General features: G+C 37.5%; 1 protein-coding gene across 3 annotated transcripts in view; it reads right to left on the reverse strand.

The window, feature by feature from the left end:
* Window positions 1-17,144, reverse strand: part of kif21a (kinesin family member 21A) — a 142,221-nt gene that overhangs the window by 68,019 nt on the left and 57,058 nt on the right. For all 3 annotated transcript variants that reach the window (XM_063072490.1, XM_063072491.1, XM_063072489.1), the window contains exons 8-14: window positions 16,532-16,727; window positions 14,573-14,762; window positions 14,078-14,141; window positions 12,927-13,124; window positions 3,234-3,318; window positions 3,041-3,152; window positions 519-707 (exon numbers count right to left, since the gene is read on the reverse strand). In XM_063072490.1, the coding sequence (XP_062928560.1) occupies window positions 519-707; window positions 3,041-3,152; window positions 3,234-3,318; window positions 12,927-13,124; window positions 14,078-14,141; window positions 14,573-14,762; window positions 16,532-16,727 (1,034 nt within the window). The remainder of the gene's footprint in view (window positions 1-518; window positions 708-3,040; window positions 3,153-3,233; window positions 3,319-12,926; window positions 13,125-14,077; window positions 14,142-14,572; window positions 14,763-16,531; window positions 16,728-17,144) is intronic.

Raw genomic sequence — 17,144 nt, forward strand, 5'->3', positions numbered from 1 at the left:
GCAGGAAGCATGTTCCCGCTGATGGGCGAGTCCAGAACCAGAGTCCACAGTTTAAGAATAAGGGGTAGGCTATTTAGAATAGAGAGGAAAAACCTTTTCACCCAGACAGTGGTGGATATATGGAATGCTCTGCCCCAGAAGGCTGTGGAGGCCAAGTCTCTGGATGCTTTCAAGAAAGAGATGGATAGAGCTCTTAAAGATAGCGGAATCAAAGGTTATGGGGATAAGGCAGGAACTGGATACTGATCGTGGATGATCAGCCACGATCACAGTAAATGGCGGTGCTGGGTCGAAGGGCCAAATGGCCTACTCCTGCACCTATTGGCTATTGTCTCAAGTTTGTAGAGTCAATTACTCTTTATATTAGGCATTAACACAAGAAACTGTTTATTGCTTTATAAATGCCTTATAAGATGCTGAAAAGAATACAAGTTGAAAAGAAAATGGATTGACAATTTGACCTGTCAATTTGTAATCAAAGCATGATGTCAAAAAATCATTTTTGCTCTCTATCCTACCCAGGTTTTGAAGAACACGGTCTCTCTCCAATTGGGTGTCCCGGATTTTATTTTGCAGCATCATTAACTTTTCCTCATACTGTTGTTTCAGTGTCTGAAGTCGTCGCTGGCTATTTTCCAGTTCATCAATGAGCTTCTGCTTAATTTCTATTTCACAGGTAATGTTAGCCAGATCTGCCTGGAAATTAGCTATGGAAATAAGGAAGATTGCTTGAGTAACAAGAGTGATTGAATATCATAAGCATGAAAAACTAAAATATTGTTTAAATCTATGCATCATTAGATGGGAAAGAAAAACCTCAGAATTCCTTTGTTGCTTTTGCACAAATGATCAAAGATCAAATATTTATCACAAAGTATTGGTCTACCTGCCCGAACCAGTAAATTCAACGACAAACCCAAATACTGATCCAACTGTTATCACCAAAATAACAATATTTTAAAAATGAGCTGTGTACTCCTATGTACTTCTCTGCCAATACAGGGATTATAATTGGCTATTAAATTGTCTATTGCAATACATACGTGTACCAAACATGGCAACAGCACACTCAAGCCCCAGTCATTCACCAACTTACATTATGTTCATCCCCATCATTCTGGAAGTATTTTGCTTTATTTTATTTTCTTTCATAATCTTAAACATGTTTATTAGACCCATTTCTTTGCTTCTGCATTAGAATCAAAGCCTGAGGATAAACATTGACTCTTGCAACAATCCCCATGTCCAGGAAGGAAAGAAAAATGGCTCAAGTGCCTGAATCCAGCTGAAAGCACAAACTGCAGCAAAACATTGGATAAGTAAGAATGCATTTGAGGAGGAGGAGAGAGGGGTGGGTTGAGAAGGTGGAGAAAGGAATGGGTTGTTGCATGCAAGTTAAAAAAAACAATTTCTTTACCAGCATAGGAACTAACAAAGGAGAACTGTAAGCAGAAAAAGAGGAAACAAAATCTTATGTTACCTACTAGCAGAATCAGGGAACACATCAGAAACTATTGTGAAGGTTGTAGTCACCAAGAACATGTGTAAAAGACTAATGTAATTGTACAGAGACAGCACAGATTTATTAAAAGAGAAATCATGTACAAGAAACCTTCTCAAGTTCTTCGAGAATGAATTTGGTTTAATAGGCAAAGGGAAACCAGATAATATGGTGCATTAGATTTTCAGAAGACTCTTGCCAAGGTCCCACACAGGCTGGAGCACATGGAAATGGGAGCAAAGTACCAGTAGTGAATAAGAACTCGTTATCAGACAAAGCAAAGATTGTGGACAATATCCTCCTCAGGTTGACAGCCTGTGACAAGTGGCATTCTACAGGTATCAGTGGTTGGTTTCCAGTTATTCATAAACTGTAACGATGGCTTCAAAAGCCAGAAGTTCTTTTTTCAAGTTTAGAATGATACAAAACAAGGCAACTTAGTGTATAGTTTGGGTGGTGGAAAATGTAAAGAGACTTCTAAAGACATGGAGACAAGCTAAGTGAGTGGCAAGAACTTGGAAGACAAGATAAAATGTGCAAAAATATGAGAACATCCGATTTGGTGTATATAGATAAAGATAGAGTACTGGAAGAGACTACAATAAAATTCTGGGAAAACTCATCTGGTCAAGTAGCACAGAGGCAGTCTTAACTGCTGAGCTTTCCCAGCATTCTTTCTATTTAAGATTTCCAGCATCTGCAGTTTTTATTTTAATTTTTTGTTTTTAAACTGAAACAGGATGGGAAATGCTGATGCTCTTAGAGAAAATTACCATGCAGATGAAGCAAACAATAAGGAAGGCAAATGGTAAGTTGGCCTTTATTAAGAGAGGATTTGAATACAGCAGATGTCTTCCTGCAGTTCTTCGGGCATTGGTAAGACCACACCTGGTGTATTCTGTATAGTGTGCAAATACAGACATACTTGCTGCAGAGAGAGGGCGATAAAGACTCATCAACCTGGTCCCTCAGAGTGCAGATTTACCATATGAGCAGAGTTCACAGAATACAAATCTAATCAGATTAGAGTTTAGAAGAATCAGAAATCTCATTAAAATTACAAGATTTCTACAGGACTCAGTCATAGAATAAGGTCTAATCTATTCAGAACTAAATGAAGGACAAACCTCTTCACTCAATAGATGGAGAATTTTTGGAATTCTTAACATTAAAGGTTATCCAGTTCATCGAAAATTGATCAGCAGCATTCTGGATATTAAAGTTATCAAGAGGCAGAAGGACATGTCAGGAAAGTGGAGCTGAGATAGAAGAGGTGTCACAATCCTTACATATGGCAGAACAGGCTCAAAGGGCTTTTTGCTGGTCACATTTCTCATGTTTGCATTAAAGCAGGTATGAATAGGTTGTTATTGGCAAGAATCAAGACCTTCTATTGTTCAAAACATCATAATCCTCTACAAACAGTGTGCTCAAACTTACTTAAGCAAAGCCCACGAATCAAAATCTTAGATAAACAAAGCCAGCTAATCATTAATCTAAATAAAGGCTAGGCGGCAATAGAAATGTTTAAGGCATTACCTTCTTCATCTATTTCAGAGTCAGATTCATCCGAACTTTCACTTATTTCAACTTCATCCTCTTCAGCATCTTCTTCATCCCCTTCATGATCGCTGTATTCCTGACCTTCCTCCTTCAAAAGCAATATCTGAGTCACTTACTTTAATTTGATGAAAATGTCAAATTACTTTTGGCTATTTAAACTTAGGTATACCTCCTCCAAGTCATTCTTTTCTTTCTCTTCCATGTCTTTCTCTTCTGATTTCTCCCCTTCATTAAAAATCTCCTCTTTAGTTAGGCTGTGCAAAACATAATATGAATTACATTTATTATTTAAGATGTCACATCAGTTACAACATTTACACTTCTTCTGATATCAATTAAAATTAAGAGGTTGCACACCCCAATCATGCAAGTGATAAAAGTACAAATATTAAGATATATATGTCACCTTCTTACAAATTCAATGCCTTGAAAGAGAGTATTCAGCCCACACAACTATTTCCACATTTTACAGTTTCATTTTCTACATTTTAAATATATTTAAGGATTATTTTTGAGCATTGTGCCTCATGTCAAATCAAAAGGAAAATTCAAAACCTGTCAACAATTTACTGAAAATTCTGAGTCTGATAAAGAATCCATCCCCTTTGTAATAACTACGCTAACTTTCATCGGGTGCCATATACGTATTACCTTACCAATACGCCCGATTTGTCGATGTAGAAAATGGAGGATCACCTGAATACAACCCCTCTCTGTAGGGTCCAACAGTATGGTAGATTTTCAAAAGACCAAACCAAAATCAGCATTTAAAACACGTCACAGAATTGATAGTAGAGAAGCACAGATCTGGGGAAGGGTACAAAACCATCTCAAAAGCACTGAACATACCTTGGAGCACAATGCGGTCTACTGGGAAACCACAGTGACACTGCCTAGGTCAGGCCACCCCTCAAAACTTAGTACCGGACAATAATGGTATGTGTAAGAGAGGCTGTGACACCAGAAGTCACTGAGTGAGCTCCAGAAATCAGTGGCTGTAACTTGAGATGAAATTGATACCTCCACAATCTCTAAGGTCTTGCACACAAAAAAAATGTATTATGAAAGAGTGCAAAAGGAGAAGCCCTGGTTTGGAAAAAAAAACAGATCCTTGCCTGTAAAGACATTGTAAAGCTTCATTAAGATACTGTAAAGATGTGGAAGGTCTTATGGGCTGATGAGATTACAGTGGAACTTTTTGGCCTCAACAGTTAAGTGGTATGTGAGGTGTAAATCTAATACTGCACATCAGCCAGGTAACACCATCCCTACTGTAAAGTATGGTGGAGATAGCATCATACTATGGGGATGCCGTTGAGCAGCAGGGAATGGAAATCTGGTCAGGATTGGTAGGATCTAACATATAGTGAAGCTTTGAGGAAAGAGAAGCAGAATAAACGGTGTAAAGGTAGTAAGGTAGAAGGGCTGAAGTGTGTGCACCTCAATGCAAGAAGCATCAGGAACAAAGGTGATGAACTGAGAGCTTGGATACATACACGGAATTATGATGCAGTGGCCATTACAAAGACTTGGCTGGCACCAGGGCAGGTGCCAATATTCCTGGATATAGGGGGGGGGGGCGGGAAGGGGAGGAAGGGTGGCATTACTGGTCAGGGATACTATACAGCTACAGAAAGAGTGGGTAATGTAGCAGGATCCTCTTTTCTTTCTTTCTTTTTAAATCTTTTTATTGAATAAGTATACAAAAAGGTAAGCAATATAGACACTAATACACTGTTAGAATATAATAAAATTACAGAAGATATTAATGCAAAAAAAATACTACAAACAATGTAATTTAAACATAACATACCAAGGTAACATAATAGTATACTAATTTTATATATATATCAATAGAGAAAAGGATCCCCCCCCAAAGAAAAACCCACCATGCAACTAGCTAAAAGCAAAGCAAAGGGCTAACTAGAAACCAAACAGAGTTAAACTTAAAATCACATCCTCAATCCCGACCTCCATTAAAAACAGTAACAAAAAACAAGAAGGGTATATATTACATTAAATGAAAATATTGAATAAAAGATCTCCAAGTCTGTTCAAATTTAAATGAGGAGTCATAAAGATTGCTTCTAATTTTCTCCAGATTCAAGCATAATATCGTCTGAGAAAACCAAAAAAAGGTAGTTGGAGCATTAAGCTCTTTTCAATGTTGTAAGATACATCTTTTCGCCATTAAAGTAAGAAATGCAATCATTCTACGGGCTGAAGGGGAAAGATTACTGGAAATTTTAGGTAGTCCAAAGATAGCAGTAATAGGGTGAGGAGAGATATCTATATTCCATACCTTGGAGATAATATTAAAAATGTCTCTCCAAAAAGTTTCCAAAGTAGGGCAAGACCAAAGCATATGAGTTAAAGAGGCTATCTGCCCCGGACATCTATCACAAAAAGGATTAATATGAGAATAAAAGCGCGCTAACTTATCTTTGGACATATGAGCTCTATGAACAACTTTAAATTGAATTAGGGAATGTTTAGCACAGATAGAGGAAGTATTGACTAATTGTAAAATCTGCCCCCAGTCGTCCACGGAAATGGTAAACCCCAATTCCTGTTCCCAATCTACCCTAATTTTATCAAATGGAGCTTTTCTAAGTTTCATAATAATATTATAAATCATAGCCGATGCACCTTCCTGACATGGATTAAGGTTGATTATAGTATCTAAAATGTACGTAGGAGCAAGCATTGGAAAGGAAGAAAGTATAGTACTTAGGAAATTTCTAACTTGTAGATATCTAAAAAAATGTATTCTTGATAAGTTATATTTATTAGATAATTGTTCAAAAGACATAAGGGAACCATCTAAAAATAAATCCAAAAACCGTGAGCTACCCTTAGTCTTCCAAATTTGAAAAGCACGATCCATAAAAGAGGGAGGAAAAAATGTTACCTAAAATAGGAATCGCTAACCCAAATTGATTAAGATCAAAAAATTTTCTGAATTGAAACCAAATACGTAAGGTATATTTAACTATCGGGTTAGAAACCTGTTTAAGGCGTTTCAAATCAAAAGGAAGAGAGGAACCTAAAATAGAACCAAGTGTAAAACCCTGAACAGATTGTAATTCCAATGCTACCCATTTAGGAATGGATAGTATATCCTGGTCAAGTAACCAGAATTTCATATGTCGAATATTAATTGCTCAATAATAAAATCTAAAGTTAGGTAATGTTAAGCCTCCATCTCTCTTAGCTTTCTGTAAATGTATTTTACCCAGTCTCGGGTTTTTATTCTGCCAAATAAGTGAAGAAATTTTAGGGTTAACTTTGTCAAAAAAAGATTTTGAAACAAAGATTGGTAATGCCTGAAATATATATAAAAATTTTGGAAAAAAAAACATCTTAACTGCATTAATACGACCAATCAAAGTTAAATATAAAGGAAACCATTTAGATGAAAGTTGAATATGGTCTATTAATGGTAAAAAGTTAGTCTTAAATAAATTTTTGTATTTACAAGTAATTTTAATCCCAAAATATGAAAAATAATTATTAATCAATTTAAATGGAAATTTATAATATAAGGGAAGTTGTTTATTAATCGGAAAGAGTTCACTCTTACTAAGATTTAATTTATAACCTGAAAAAAGTCCAAATTGTGCTAATAGCTCTAAAACAGCCGGGATGGATTTCTGAGGATTAGAAATATATAAAAGTAAATCATCAGCATAGAGTGATAATTTATGGGACTTTAAGCCCCGAGTTATCCCAGTAATATTTGGAGATTCTCGAATGGCAATTGCAAGAGGTTCTAATGCAATATCAAATAATAAGGGACTAAGAGGACAACCTTGTCGAGTACCTCGAAAAAGAGGGAAAAAAGGTGAACTTAAAGAGTTAGTACGGACCGAGGCCACAGGAGAATGATATAACAGTTTAATCCAGGATATAAATTTCGAGCTAAAATTAAACATTTCAAGCACCTTAAATAAGTAAGGCCATTCTACTCTATCAAAAGCTTTCTCGGCATCTAAAGAGATAACACACTCAGGAACATTTTGTGATGGAGTATAAACGATATTTAACAGTGTACGAATATTATAAAAAGAGTAACGACCTTTAATAAAACCCGTTTGGTCTTCCGAAATAATAGAAGCAAGTACTATTTCTAATCTGTTTGCTAATAACTTAGAAAAAAAACTTTAGAATCAACATTTAATAAAGATATTGGTCTATAAGATGCACATTGAGCAGGATCTTTATCCTTCTTTAATATTAGAGAAATTGATGCTCTATTGAAAGATTCAGGAAGTTTACCAAGTTTCAATGAAGCCTCAAAAACCCTACAGAACCAAGGGATTAACGAAGGAGCAAAACATTTATAAAATTCTACGGTAAACCCATCAGGGCCAGGAGCTTTCCCCAAATTCATAGAGAAAATAACATTCTTAATCTCATCCATGGTAATGGGAGTATCTAACATAGAAGACATATCCTGTGAAATCACAGGGAAGTCTAAATTATCTAAAAAATCATTCATATATTTAGAATCTCGAGGAGACTCTGATTGATATAAGGAAGACTAAAAATCACAGAAGGTTTGATTAATCCCCACATGATCAAGTATCAGTCGATCATTTTGGTTATAAATCTGATTAATTTGAGATTTAGCATAATTAGACTTCAATTGATTAGCCAACAGTTTGCCAATTTTGTCACTGTGTACATAAAATTCACTTTTTGTTTTCTTTAATTGGTTTACAATCGAGGACGAGAGTAATAAACTGTGTTCCATTTGAAGTTCAGTTCTTTGTTTATATAACTCCTCAGAAGGAGCTATAACATATTTCTTATCAATTTCCTTAATCTTGTCCACAATTACCAACTCCTCCTGCTTCAGCTTCTTCCTCAAAGCAGCAGAATACGAAATAATCTGACCACGAATATAAGCTTTAAAAGTGTCCCAAAGAATGTTGACAGAAATATCCTCTGTATAGTTAATTGTAAAAAAAAAGATCAATCTGTTCATTCATAAAGTTAACAAAGTCCGAGTCCTGAAGCAACAGCGAATTAAAACGCCATTGTCTATTATTTTGTATATTGGCCAGAATTTTAATAGAAAGCTTAAGTGGAGCATGATCCGAAATGGTTATAGAGTCATAATCACATTTAATCACTTAGGAAATAAGACGAGAATCAGGATCCTCTTTTGAGTCAGTATGGGTGGAAGTCAGGAACAGGAAAGGAGCAGTCACTCTATTGGGGGTATTCTATAGGTCCCCTGGTAGCAGCAGAGATACAGAGGAGCAGATTGGGAGGCAGATTTTGGAAAGGTGCAAAAATAACAGGGTTGTTACCATGGGTGACTTTAACTTCCCTAATATAGATTGGCACCTGATTAGTTCCAAGGGTTTAGATGGGGCAGAGTTTAAGTGTGTCCAGGACGGATTCCTGTCACAGTATGTGGACAGGCCGACTAGGGGTAATGCCATACTAGATCTAGTACTAGGTAATGAACCGAGTCAGGCCACAGATCTCTCAGTGGGTGAGCATCTGGGGGACAGTGACCACCACTCCCTGGCCTTTAGCATTAGCACGGAAAAGGATAAAATCAGAGGGGACAGGAAAATTTTTAATTGGGGAAGGGCAAATTATAAGGCTATAAGGCTCTAGAATTTGCGGGTGTGAATTAGGATCATGTTTTTGCAGGGAAATGTACTATGGACATGTGGTCGATGTTTAGAGATCTCTTGCATGATGTTAGGGATAAATTTGTCCCGGTGAGGAAGATAAAAAATGGTAGGGTGAAGGAACCATGGGTGACAAGTGAGGTGGAAAATCTAGTCAGGTGGAAGAAGGCAGCATACATGAAGTTTAGGAAGCAAGGATCAGATGGGTCTATTGAGGAATATAGGGAAGCAAGAAAGGAGCTTAAGAAGGGGCTGAGAAGAGCAAGAAGGGAGCATGAAAAGACCTTGGAGAGTAGGGTAAAGGAAAACCCCAAGGCATTCTTCAATTATGTGAAGAAAAAAAGGATGACAGAATTTAAGGTAGGACTGATTAGAGATAAAGGTGGCAAGATATGCCTGGAGGCTGTGGAAGTGAGCAAGGTCCTCAATGAATACTTCTCTTCGGTATCCACCAATGAGAGGGAACTTGATGATGGTGAGGACAATATGAGTGAGGTTGATGGTCTGGAGCATGTTGATATTAAGGGAGAGGAGGTGTTGGAGTTGTTAAAATACATTAGGACGGATAAGTCCCCGGGGCCTGACGGAATATTTCCCAGGCTGCTCCACGAGGCGAGGGAAGAGATTGCTGAGCCTCTGGCTAGGATCTTTATGTCCTCGTTGTCCACGGGAATGGTACCAGAGGATTGGAGGGAGGCGAATGTTGTCCCCTTGTTCAAAAAAGGTAGTAGGGATAGTCTGGGTAATTATAGACTAGTGAGCCTTACGTCTGTGGTGGGAAAGCTGTTGGAAACGATTCTTAGAGATAGGATCTATGGGCATTTAGAGAATCATGGTCTGATCAGGGACAGTCAGCATGGCTTTGTGAAGGGCAGATCGTGTCTAACAAGCCTGATAGAGTTCTTTGAGGAGGTGACCAAGCATATAGATGAGGGTAGTGCGGTGGATGTGATCTATATAGATTTTAGTAAGGCATTTGACAAGGTTCCACTTGGTAGGCTTATTCAGAAAGTCAGAAGGCATGGGATCCAGGGAAGTTTGGCCAGGTGGATTCAGAATTGGCTTGCCTGCAGAAAGCAGAGGGTCATGATGGAGGGAGCACATTCAGTTTGGAGGATTGTGACTAGTGGTGTCCCACAAGGATCTGTTCTGGGATCTCTACTTTTCGTGATTTTTATTAACAACCTGGATGTGGGGGTAGAAGGGTGGGTTGGCAAGTTTGCAGACGACACAAAGGTTGGTGGTGTTGTAGATAGTGTAGAGGATTGTTGAAGATTGCAGAGAGGCATTGATAGGATGCAGAAGTGGGCTGAGAAGCGGCAGGTGGAGTTCAACCCAGAGAAGTGTGAGGTGGTACACTTTGGAAGGACAAACTCCAAGGCAGAGTACAAAGTAAATGGCAGGATACTTGGTAGTGTGGAGGGGCAGAGGGATCTGGGGGTACATGTCCACAGATCCCTGAAAGATGTCTCACAGGTGGATAGGGTAGTTAAGAAAGCTTATGGGGTGTTAGCTTTCATAAGTCGAGGGATGGAGTTTAAGAGTCACGAGGTAATGATGCAGCTCTATAAAACTCTGGTTAGGCCACACTTGGAGTACTGTGTCCAGTTCTAGTCGCCTCACTGCAGGAAGGATGTGGAAGCATTGGAAAGGGTACAGAGGAGATTTACCAGGATGCTGCCTGGTTTAGAAAGTATGGATTATGATCAGAGATTAAGGGAGCTAGGGCTTTACTCTTTGGAGAGAAGGAGGATGAGAGGAGACATGATAGAGATATACAAGATAATAAGAGGAACAGATAGAGTGGACAGCCAGCGCCTCTTCCCCAGGGTACCGCTGCTCAATACAAGAGGACATGGCTTTAAGGTAAGGGGTGGGAAGTTCAAGGGGGATATTAGAGGAAGGTTTTTTTACTCAGAGAGTGGTTGGTGCATGGAATGCACTGCCCGAGTCAGTGGTGGAGACAGATATACTAGTGAAGTTTAAGAGATTACTAGACAGGTATATGGAGGAATTTAAGGTGTGGCAGGTAGGGTCCGAGGGTCGGCACAACATTGTGGGCTGAAGGGCCTGTATGTGCTGTACTATTCTATGTTCTATGTTCTTAAAATGAATGTTGCTAAATACAGAGAGATTCTGGATAAAAACTTGCTAGCGTCTGTCAGAAAGCTTAAACTGGGGAGGAACTTCATTTTTCACAGGACAATGACCCAACGCACACTGCCAGAGCAACCATGGAGTGGCTTCAAATGAAGAAAATTGACGTTCTGGAGTGGCCTAATCAGAGTCCTGACCTTAACCCTAATTGAACATCTCTGGCATGACTTCAAGATTGCTGAGCACCACCACTATCTAACAAACCCAGCACAGCTTGAGCAACTTTGCAAGGAGGAATGGGCAAATCTTGCACCATCATGTTGTGCAAATCTAATAGAGACTTACTCAAAAAGACTACTGGCTGTAGGACCTGCAAGAGTTGGTTCAAATAAGTATTGAGCAAAGGTGAATGAATACTTTTGAATTGCTAACATCTCAGTTTCTGTATTTCTAGTTTTTCATGCTTTACCATTTTCCATGGTTTTTTGGCTCTACTGTGAAAAAGGAGCACATGATTCACAAACAAAAATTGTCGGTTAAATTGATCAGAATCTCTTAATGGAATATTCACTTATGTGAACAAAGGAGAGGCTGAATACTTTTTACAAAGCACTGTATGTTATAAATGCAATAACTGAATGTATATATGAAGTTAAAAACGCAAACAACAGGAATTCTGCAGATGCTGGAAATTCAAGCAACAGTCCTGACGAAGGGTCTCGGCCTGAAACGTCGACTGCAAGGGTCTCGGCCTGAAACGTCGACTGCACCTCTTCCTAGAGATGCCGCCTGGCCTGCTGTGTTCACCAGCAACTTTTATGTGTGTTGTATATATGAGGTGGTGATTTTTTATTTCCCTGCACAGTAAGAGTCACAGGTTTTGTTATCAGCAAAATACAAATTATCTACGTATTACATGGACCTTTGCTTCTTCAAGTGAACAGTTGCAGTTGTCTGTTTGCAAAACAAAAAAAAACTTGCACAGAAATCACATCTTGAACCACCGTATTAAAATACATATCCTGTTATAGTAATAAAATATAGCTGAAGTACATGTTTTTAACCACTAATATTCCAAAACCATTTTTAATGATTGAAAATAAGCTTCATGACTTTAACTGAATTCCAAGTGCTTTGGAACAGAAATGACTTACATTGTGATGGTAAACTAACAAAATATTACACTGCAACAGGAAATTTTAAACTATGGTTACAAAGAAACCACACTTAAAATGCAAGCTATGTTATTTTTGCCAATATGAAACTGCAATAAAGATGAAAAAAAGAAAAATTTCTCAATCCAGAATATATCAAGGCAATAAAGGAGTGAAAAATTAACTTAATATAAACGTGTGCAAGTTAATTTTTAACTCAAGAAAACCACATCCAAAACCAGGATTTTAAAACATGGGAAAGTTTAAGACTGAGGAAAAAAGTCAACAGTTTCTCCGGCCAGATGTCAATAAACCGCCAACTGCCCACCTCCTTCAGATTTCCAATTCTTCTTTAGAACTTTGAACATGATACTCTGTTCCACAAATCAGTCACTCTCTGTAGAAGTTAAACTTAAATATTCTACATTGTCTTCCTACTTCTAAACATGAGTCTATGCCGTCCAGGTTCAAATATTGAAGAGGAAATTTCTTATAGTAGTCCATCTCTAATTTTTCCAGTTCTTGCCTAATAGCCAATTAAATAGTGATGCTAAGACCTGTTCAAATGTTGTCCTCACTCTAGCTTGTCCTTGTGACAAGAGGAGACCCAATCAAGAGAGAAAGAATATGACAGACTAGATTGTATATCAAGTTGATGGGGGAAAAGGTGTGCATTGGTAAAATGGTAAAATGACAAAATGAACAGAAAGCTACAAAAACTTGCTAAGATAAAAACCCTATCTGAAACATAAAATTTAATACAAATATTTAAAATAAAAGAATATTTAACATGAGAAGTTGAATTTACCTCATGCACACGATTAACTGAGACCCACAAAGAAACAAACTATATTTGGAAAAATCCAATTGAAACATAACATTGCTATCCACATCCCATTAACAATAAAATGCATTACAGCAATTTAATAACTGTAGGCGATATTCAGGAACAACGCACACCTTTTTTTCTTTTTTTTCTCCTTTTTCTTGAGCTTTTCCAAGTCCTTTTTAGCCATTTCCAAGACATCCATTGTATCCTTTTCTGAACCAAGGACTGAACCAGAAAAAGTACCATTAAGATATGGGGGTCTTGCTGAAGCCCTTGAAAGGTTACGACGAAGGTTTTCATTCATAGCTTCACTCTCAAATAGTTTTGATCTAAAATAATAAAACAGTACAAGGCTAAGAATGGAACTATGGGTTAAGAGATAAATACTAGAATAGCATGAAATACTCCACAGAAATGTTCCGTGGAAGTTGCATGAACAATATAGAATGCAAATAGTATTATGAGGAGACTTCAAGGACCATCTTGCAGTTACTTGCTAACTGAATTTTTTTTTAATATAAGGTGCATCTTGCAATGTAATATTGAATTCATTGTGCAATCTGCTTGAAAGCAAAAGGCCAGTGATCCTCATTCTTGGGAAAATTCCACACATTTTTCACTTTCTAACATAATCTTAGAGGGTATCATAAATTCAGAGGTTAAACCACAGTTATATGAAACATTGGCAACACCACACTATACAGCACTTGTCTGCTTATTTAAATGTGGTAATGTACTTGGAACAGTTAGAGAAAATTCAATCTAATACTTGGAGCAGGTAGGAGGTCTTAAGAGGAAAACTTAGAGGGCTAGGTTTGCACTCATTGCAGTTTAGAATTATAAGAGACATTAATAACACACAAAATTATGAGTGATCCTGATAGAGTGGCTGTGAAGAGGTTTCTCCTTAAGTGAGAATCTAGAACTTGGGATTATTGCTTAAAAATAAAGTGATACCCATTTAAGACAAGAACAAGGTGAAATCTTTTTCAAGCATTTTAGATCTTCAGAACTCTTGACTTTAACAATATTCAGACAATGCTTCTACTACTCCTTAAGGAAGACAGAAATAGGTTCTTGAAAAACAACAGGGTAAAACAATGCCCGAGCTAGATGTGAATATGGAGTTGAGATTACAATCAGATAGGCCACAAACTTACTAAATGATGGTGTAAACTTGACAATCCAAGTTTCCTACCTCTACATAAATTTTTGTCTTTTCTCAAAAATGGTGTGTGTCAATATGCATGTATCTTCATCTTAAAAATGAAATTACAGTTACCTGAGATCTTCAACTTCTTTGATATAATTCTGGATCATTGCACTAATTTCTTCATTTCCATCTCCTATAATTTGATATGATAGAACACTTATATCAGAACAATTTAAATGCAATTAAATTATTATCAGCTGGGGATGTGAAATATTTCAGAATCTCACACCAGCTTTAACAATTGTATATATTTCTCTCCCACTCTCCCTTCAACTCTAACGTGAAAAGGATGTGTGAGGTCGTGGGGATTGGCCATGATATGGGGGTTTAAATATAAAAGTTCCATAAGGTTCACTTGTTCGAGTTTGCTTTCGCTAATAACGAGTTTGGTCATCTTTGCAGTGGATTTTCAGAATACCTCAGGAAAAGAGGAATTGGCTCTTGACCAGATTATTTGGGAATACGTAATCATAGATTTATACCATTAAATCACAATGAAAAATTGTCAGGAACAAACAGCATAATTTTTTCCAAATTTTGAATTTTAATAAGTTAAGAGTTTACCTGATTTGGCAAGTACTTGAATGACCTGATCACTGAGAAGTTGTGTTACTCTTGCCCTCAGTGATTCTATAGTTTCTTGCATTGCCTTTACCCTCATTCGCAGATTATTGTTTTCAGTTTGTAGCATGGAATTTTCATGAAACATATCATTAATACTCTCCACACCATCATCTCCAATTATTCTCTTGCCCTAACAAAAATAAAGAACAGTTGATTTGATTTAAAAATCCAAGCTCATCTCAGATTTCTCTGACATTATGTTCCAGCCTGGTCAGGAAGAAGATTCTTCTGGCCATACCACTTTTTTTTTTTAAGTACACATGGGTCCTACTCACCTCAAAAAGACCACAAATACATAATATTATACAATCATTATTTGAATTGTAGGAACACTGCTTCTAGTCTCCAAATTCCCACTATTGATATTTGCTTCAGTCAACTGTCTTTGATTAAAACAGCATGCCTAAATATTAAGTTCAGCTAAAGTCGGGATCTATTCTCCAGTACTCTACCCACCATCAACATTAAACTGACTTGACTCAAACTTATTCAGTGCATCTCTCAGGCTGCTGTTTCGCTCACCACTACTCGCAACCAACTCTTTCCATTCCCACAAGACCATGATAACTCCATGAGATTTTAGGGCAAGAACATGACAGAGAAGGTGCGTAGATGTGCAGACAACTAGAATCACACACAGGTCTGTGGATGGAGCAGAAAAAAAATGGGGCCAGATTTGCTCAGAAGTCAAGGTCCACAGCAGGACAGGGATCAGACTGGAGACCAAGGCACTGCTGGGAAAGTAGTTGGATGTGGCTGAGGTTTGGGGTGAAAATCTGAGTTGAGATGTTCATGGAGGATTGTAAGTGTGCAAGATCAAGCAATGAGAAGATGATCTGTGGTCTGAAATGAGGCATTAGACAGGATACCTGTGATTATCTTTGCATCACTCTGTCCAAGTGACACAATGTGACCAATGAGAATAGCAAGTACTGTGTTTTATCCTCACAACAGCAGTAGGTAACCTGAAACTCACTTTGAATGGTTTTGTCCTCATGAGACTTAATCTCTTGCACAGTGGATGAAGAGCAAAATAAAGTACTCTCGTAGATATGGCCAAGTATCACAATAACTCAGGAGTGCTCAACACCATTGAAAACAAAGCAGCTAAACAAATTAGGACGCTATCCGTCAAAATATCAAGTCCCTTCACCACTTGTGTCCTATTATCCAAAGCACGATATCACTAGCAGCTGCCAAGCATATAATCATCCAGGCCAAGAAAGAACTTGGTATAATCACTACCAGAGATTACACAAATATGATACCATTTTATCCATTCTTTTCAGCCATAGGATGAAAAACACTGAGGACAGGCTCAATGCAGCAGACTGCTGCGGAAGCATCTGCTCAAGCACAATTAAGACGGATGATAAGTACTTGCATGGTCAGCGGCGTTGATATCATTACACCAAAAATTACTTAAACAAAAATTGCATGAACTGAATACAGTACAACTCTGCCTGTCTCAGTTTCTCGCCCTCTGCTTAAGATATCTGGACCCCATGTTTTCTTTAAAATCACCAAGCTCACTCGAAAATGTATAACTTTACTGTGCAACATTTTTTAAAAATTGTGAATCAAGTGTGCTGGGATAAACAAAAAAGTGTAAGTACTGTGGAAAATCTGCCTGAGAATGAAGGATTATTGGTGTTTTATTGCAATGGTCATCTGAAAGGAGTTGAGAATATGTGGACATTACTATGCAGTCAGAAATTTTAACTGTGCAGAACCATTAACTCACCTGGTAAAGTTCCTGCATGATCTCAAAAATGAGTTAATCCGTTACTCAAGTTTCTGATAGAAATTACAAAGAGGTGACTTCCTATACTGTGCAGAATGAAAAATATCCAGGAGACATTCAGGATTCCCTTCAGTTTTTCCTTAAAATTTGCTTACCGTCTTATACTCTGTAAGTTCCATCTGGAGTCGTGCTATTTCACCTCGGAGTGCATTGATTTGTTGGCTTGCCCTGTCTTGGTTAACCATCACTTTATTTTTGATGTTTCGTGCACGATTTGCATATTTCAATGTGTTCAAAGTTTCCATGAAATCACGATCTGATGGACCAACACATGCGATCATAACCGTCTGGCTGCAAAAGAAAACTCGATTTACTATTGAAGTACATCTCCTGGATCTCACGCAGTATGTTTGTACACATCCATTTAAGTACCCAACTAATAAAGCCATGCAATAAATTTAGCAATGCCATTTAATCAAAGCACAACTTGCCATTACTATATCTTTATCAAATCATAGTAATTGGACAAAAAAATTAAAAATAATTTCCACTCAAGTGATTCAGTATCTTACAACTGTTAATATGCATTTCCTTTTAACTTATTTGAACACACACCACCTACAGATTTAGAATACTGGCAGGCTATAGAAATACTTCCACCATAAATGATCTTCCTACAAATCCCAAACAGCCAGATAATTTGAGAATAAACTATACAGCAAGGAAAAGATGGAGGGGAATTATTTACCACAATGTCACTATTTGTAA

Source organism: Mobula hypostoma, chromosome 20, assembly GCF_963921235.1.
Source record: "Mobula hypostoma chromosome 20, sMobHyp1.1, whole genome shotgun sequence".
Lineage (NCBI taxonomy): Eukaryota > Metazoa > Chordata > Chondrichthyes > Myliobatiformes > Myliobatidae > Mobula > Mobula hypostoma.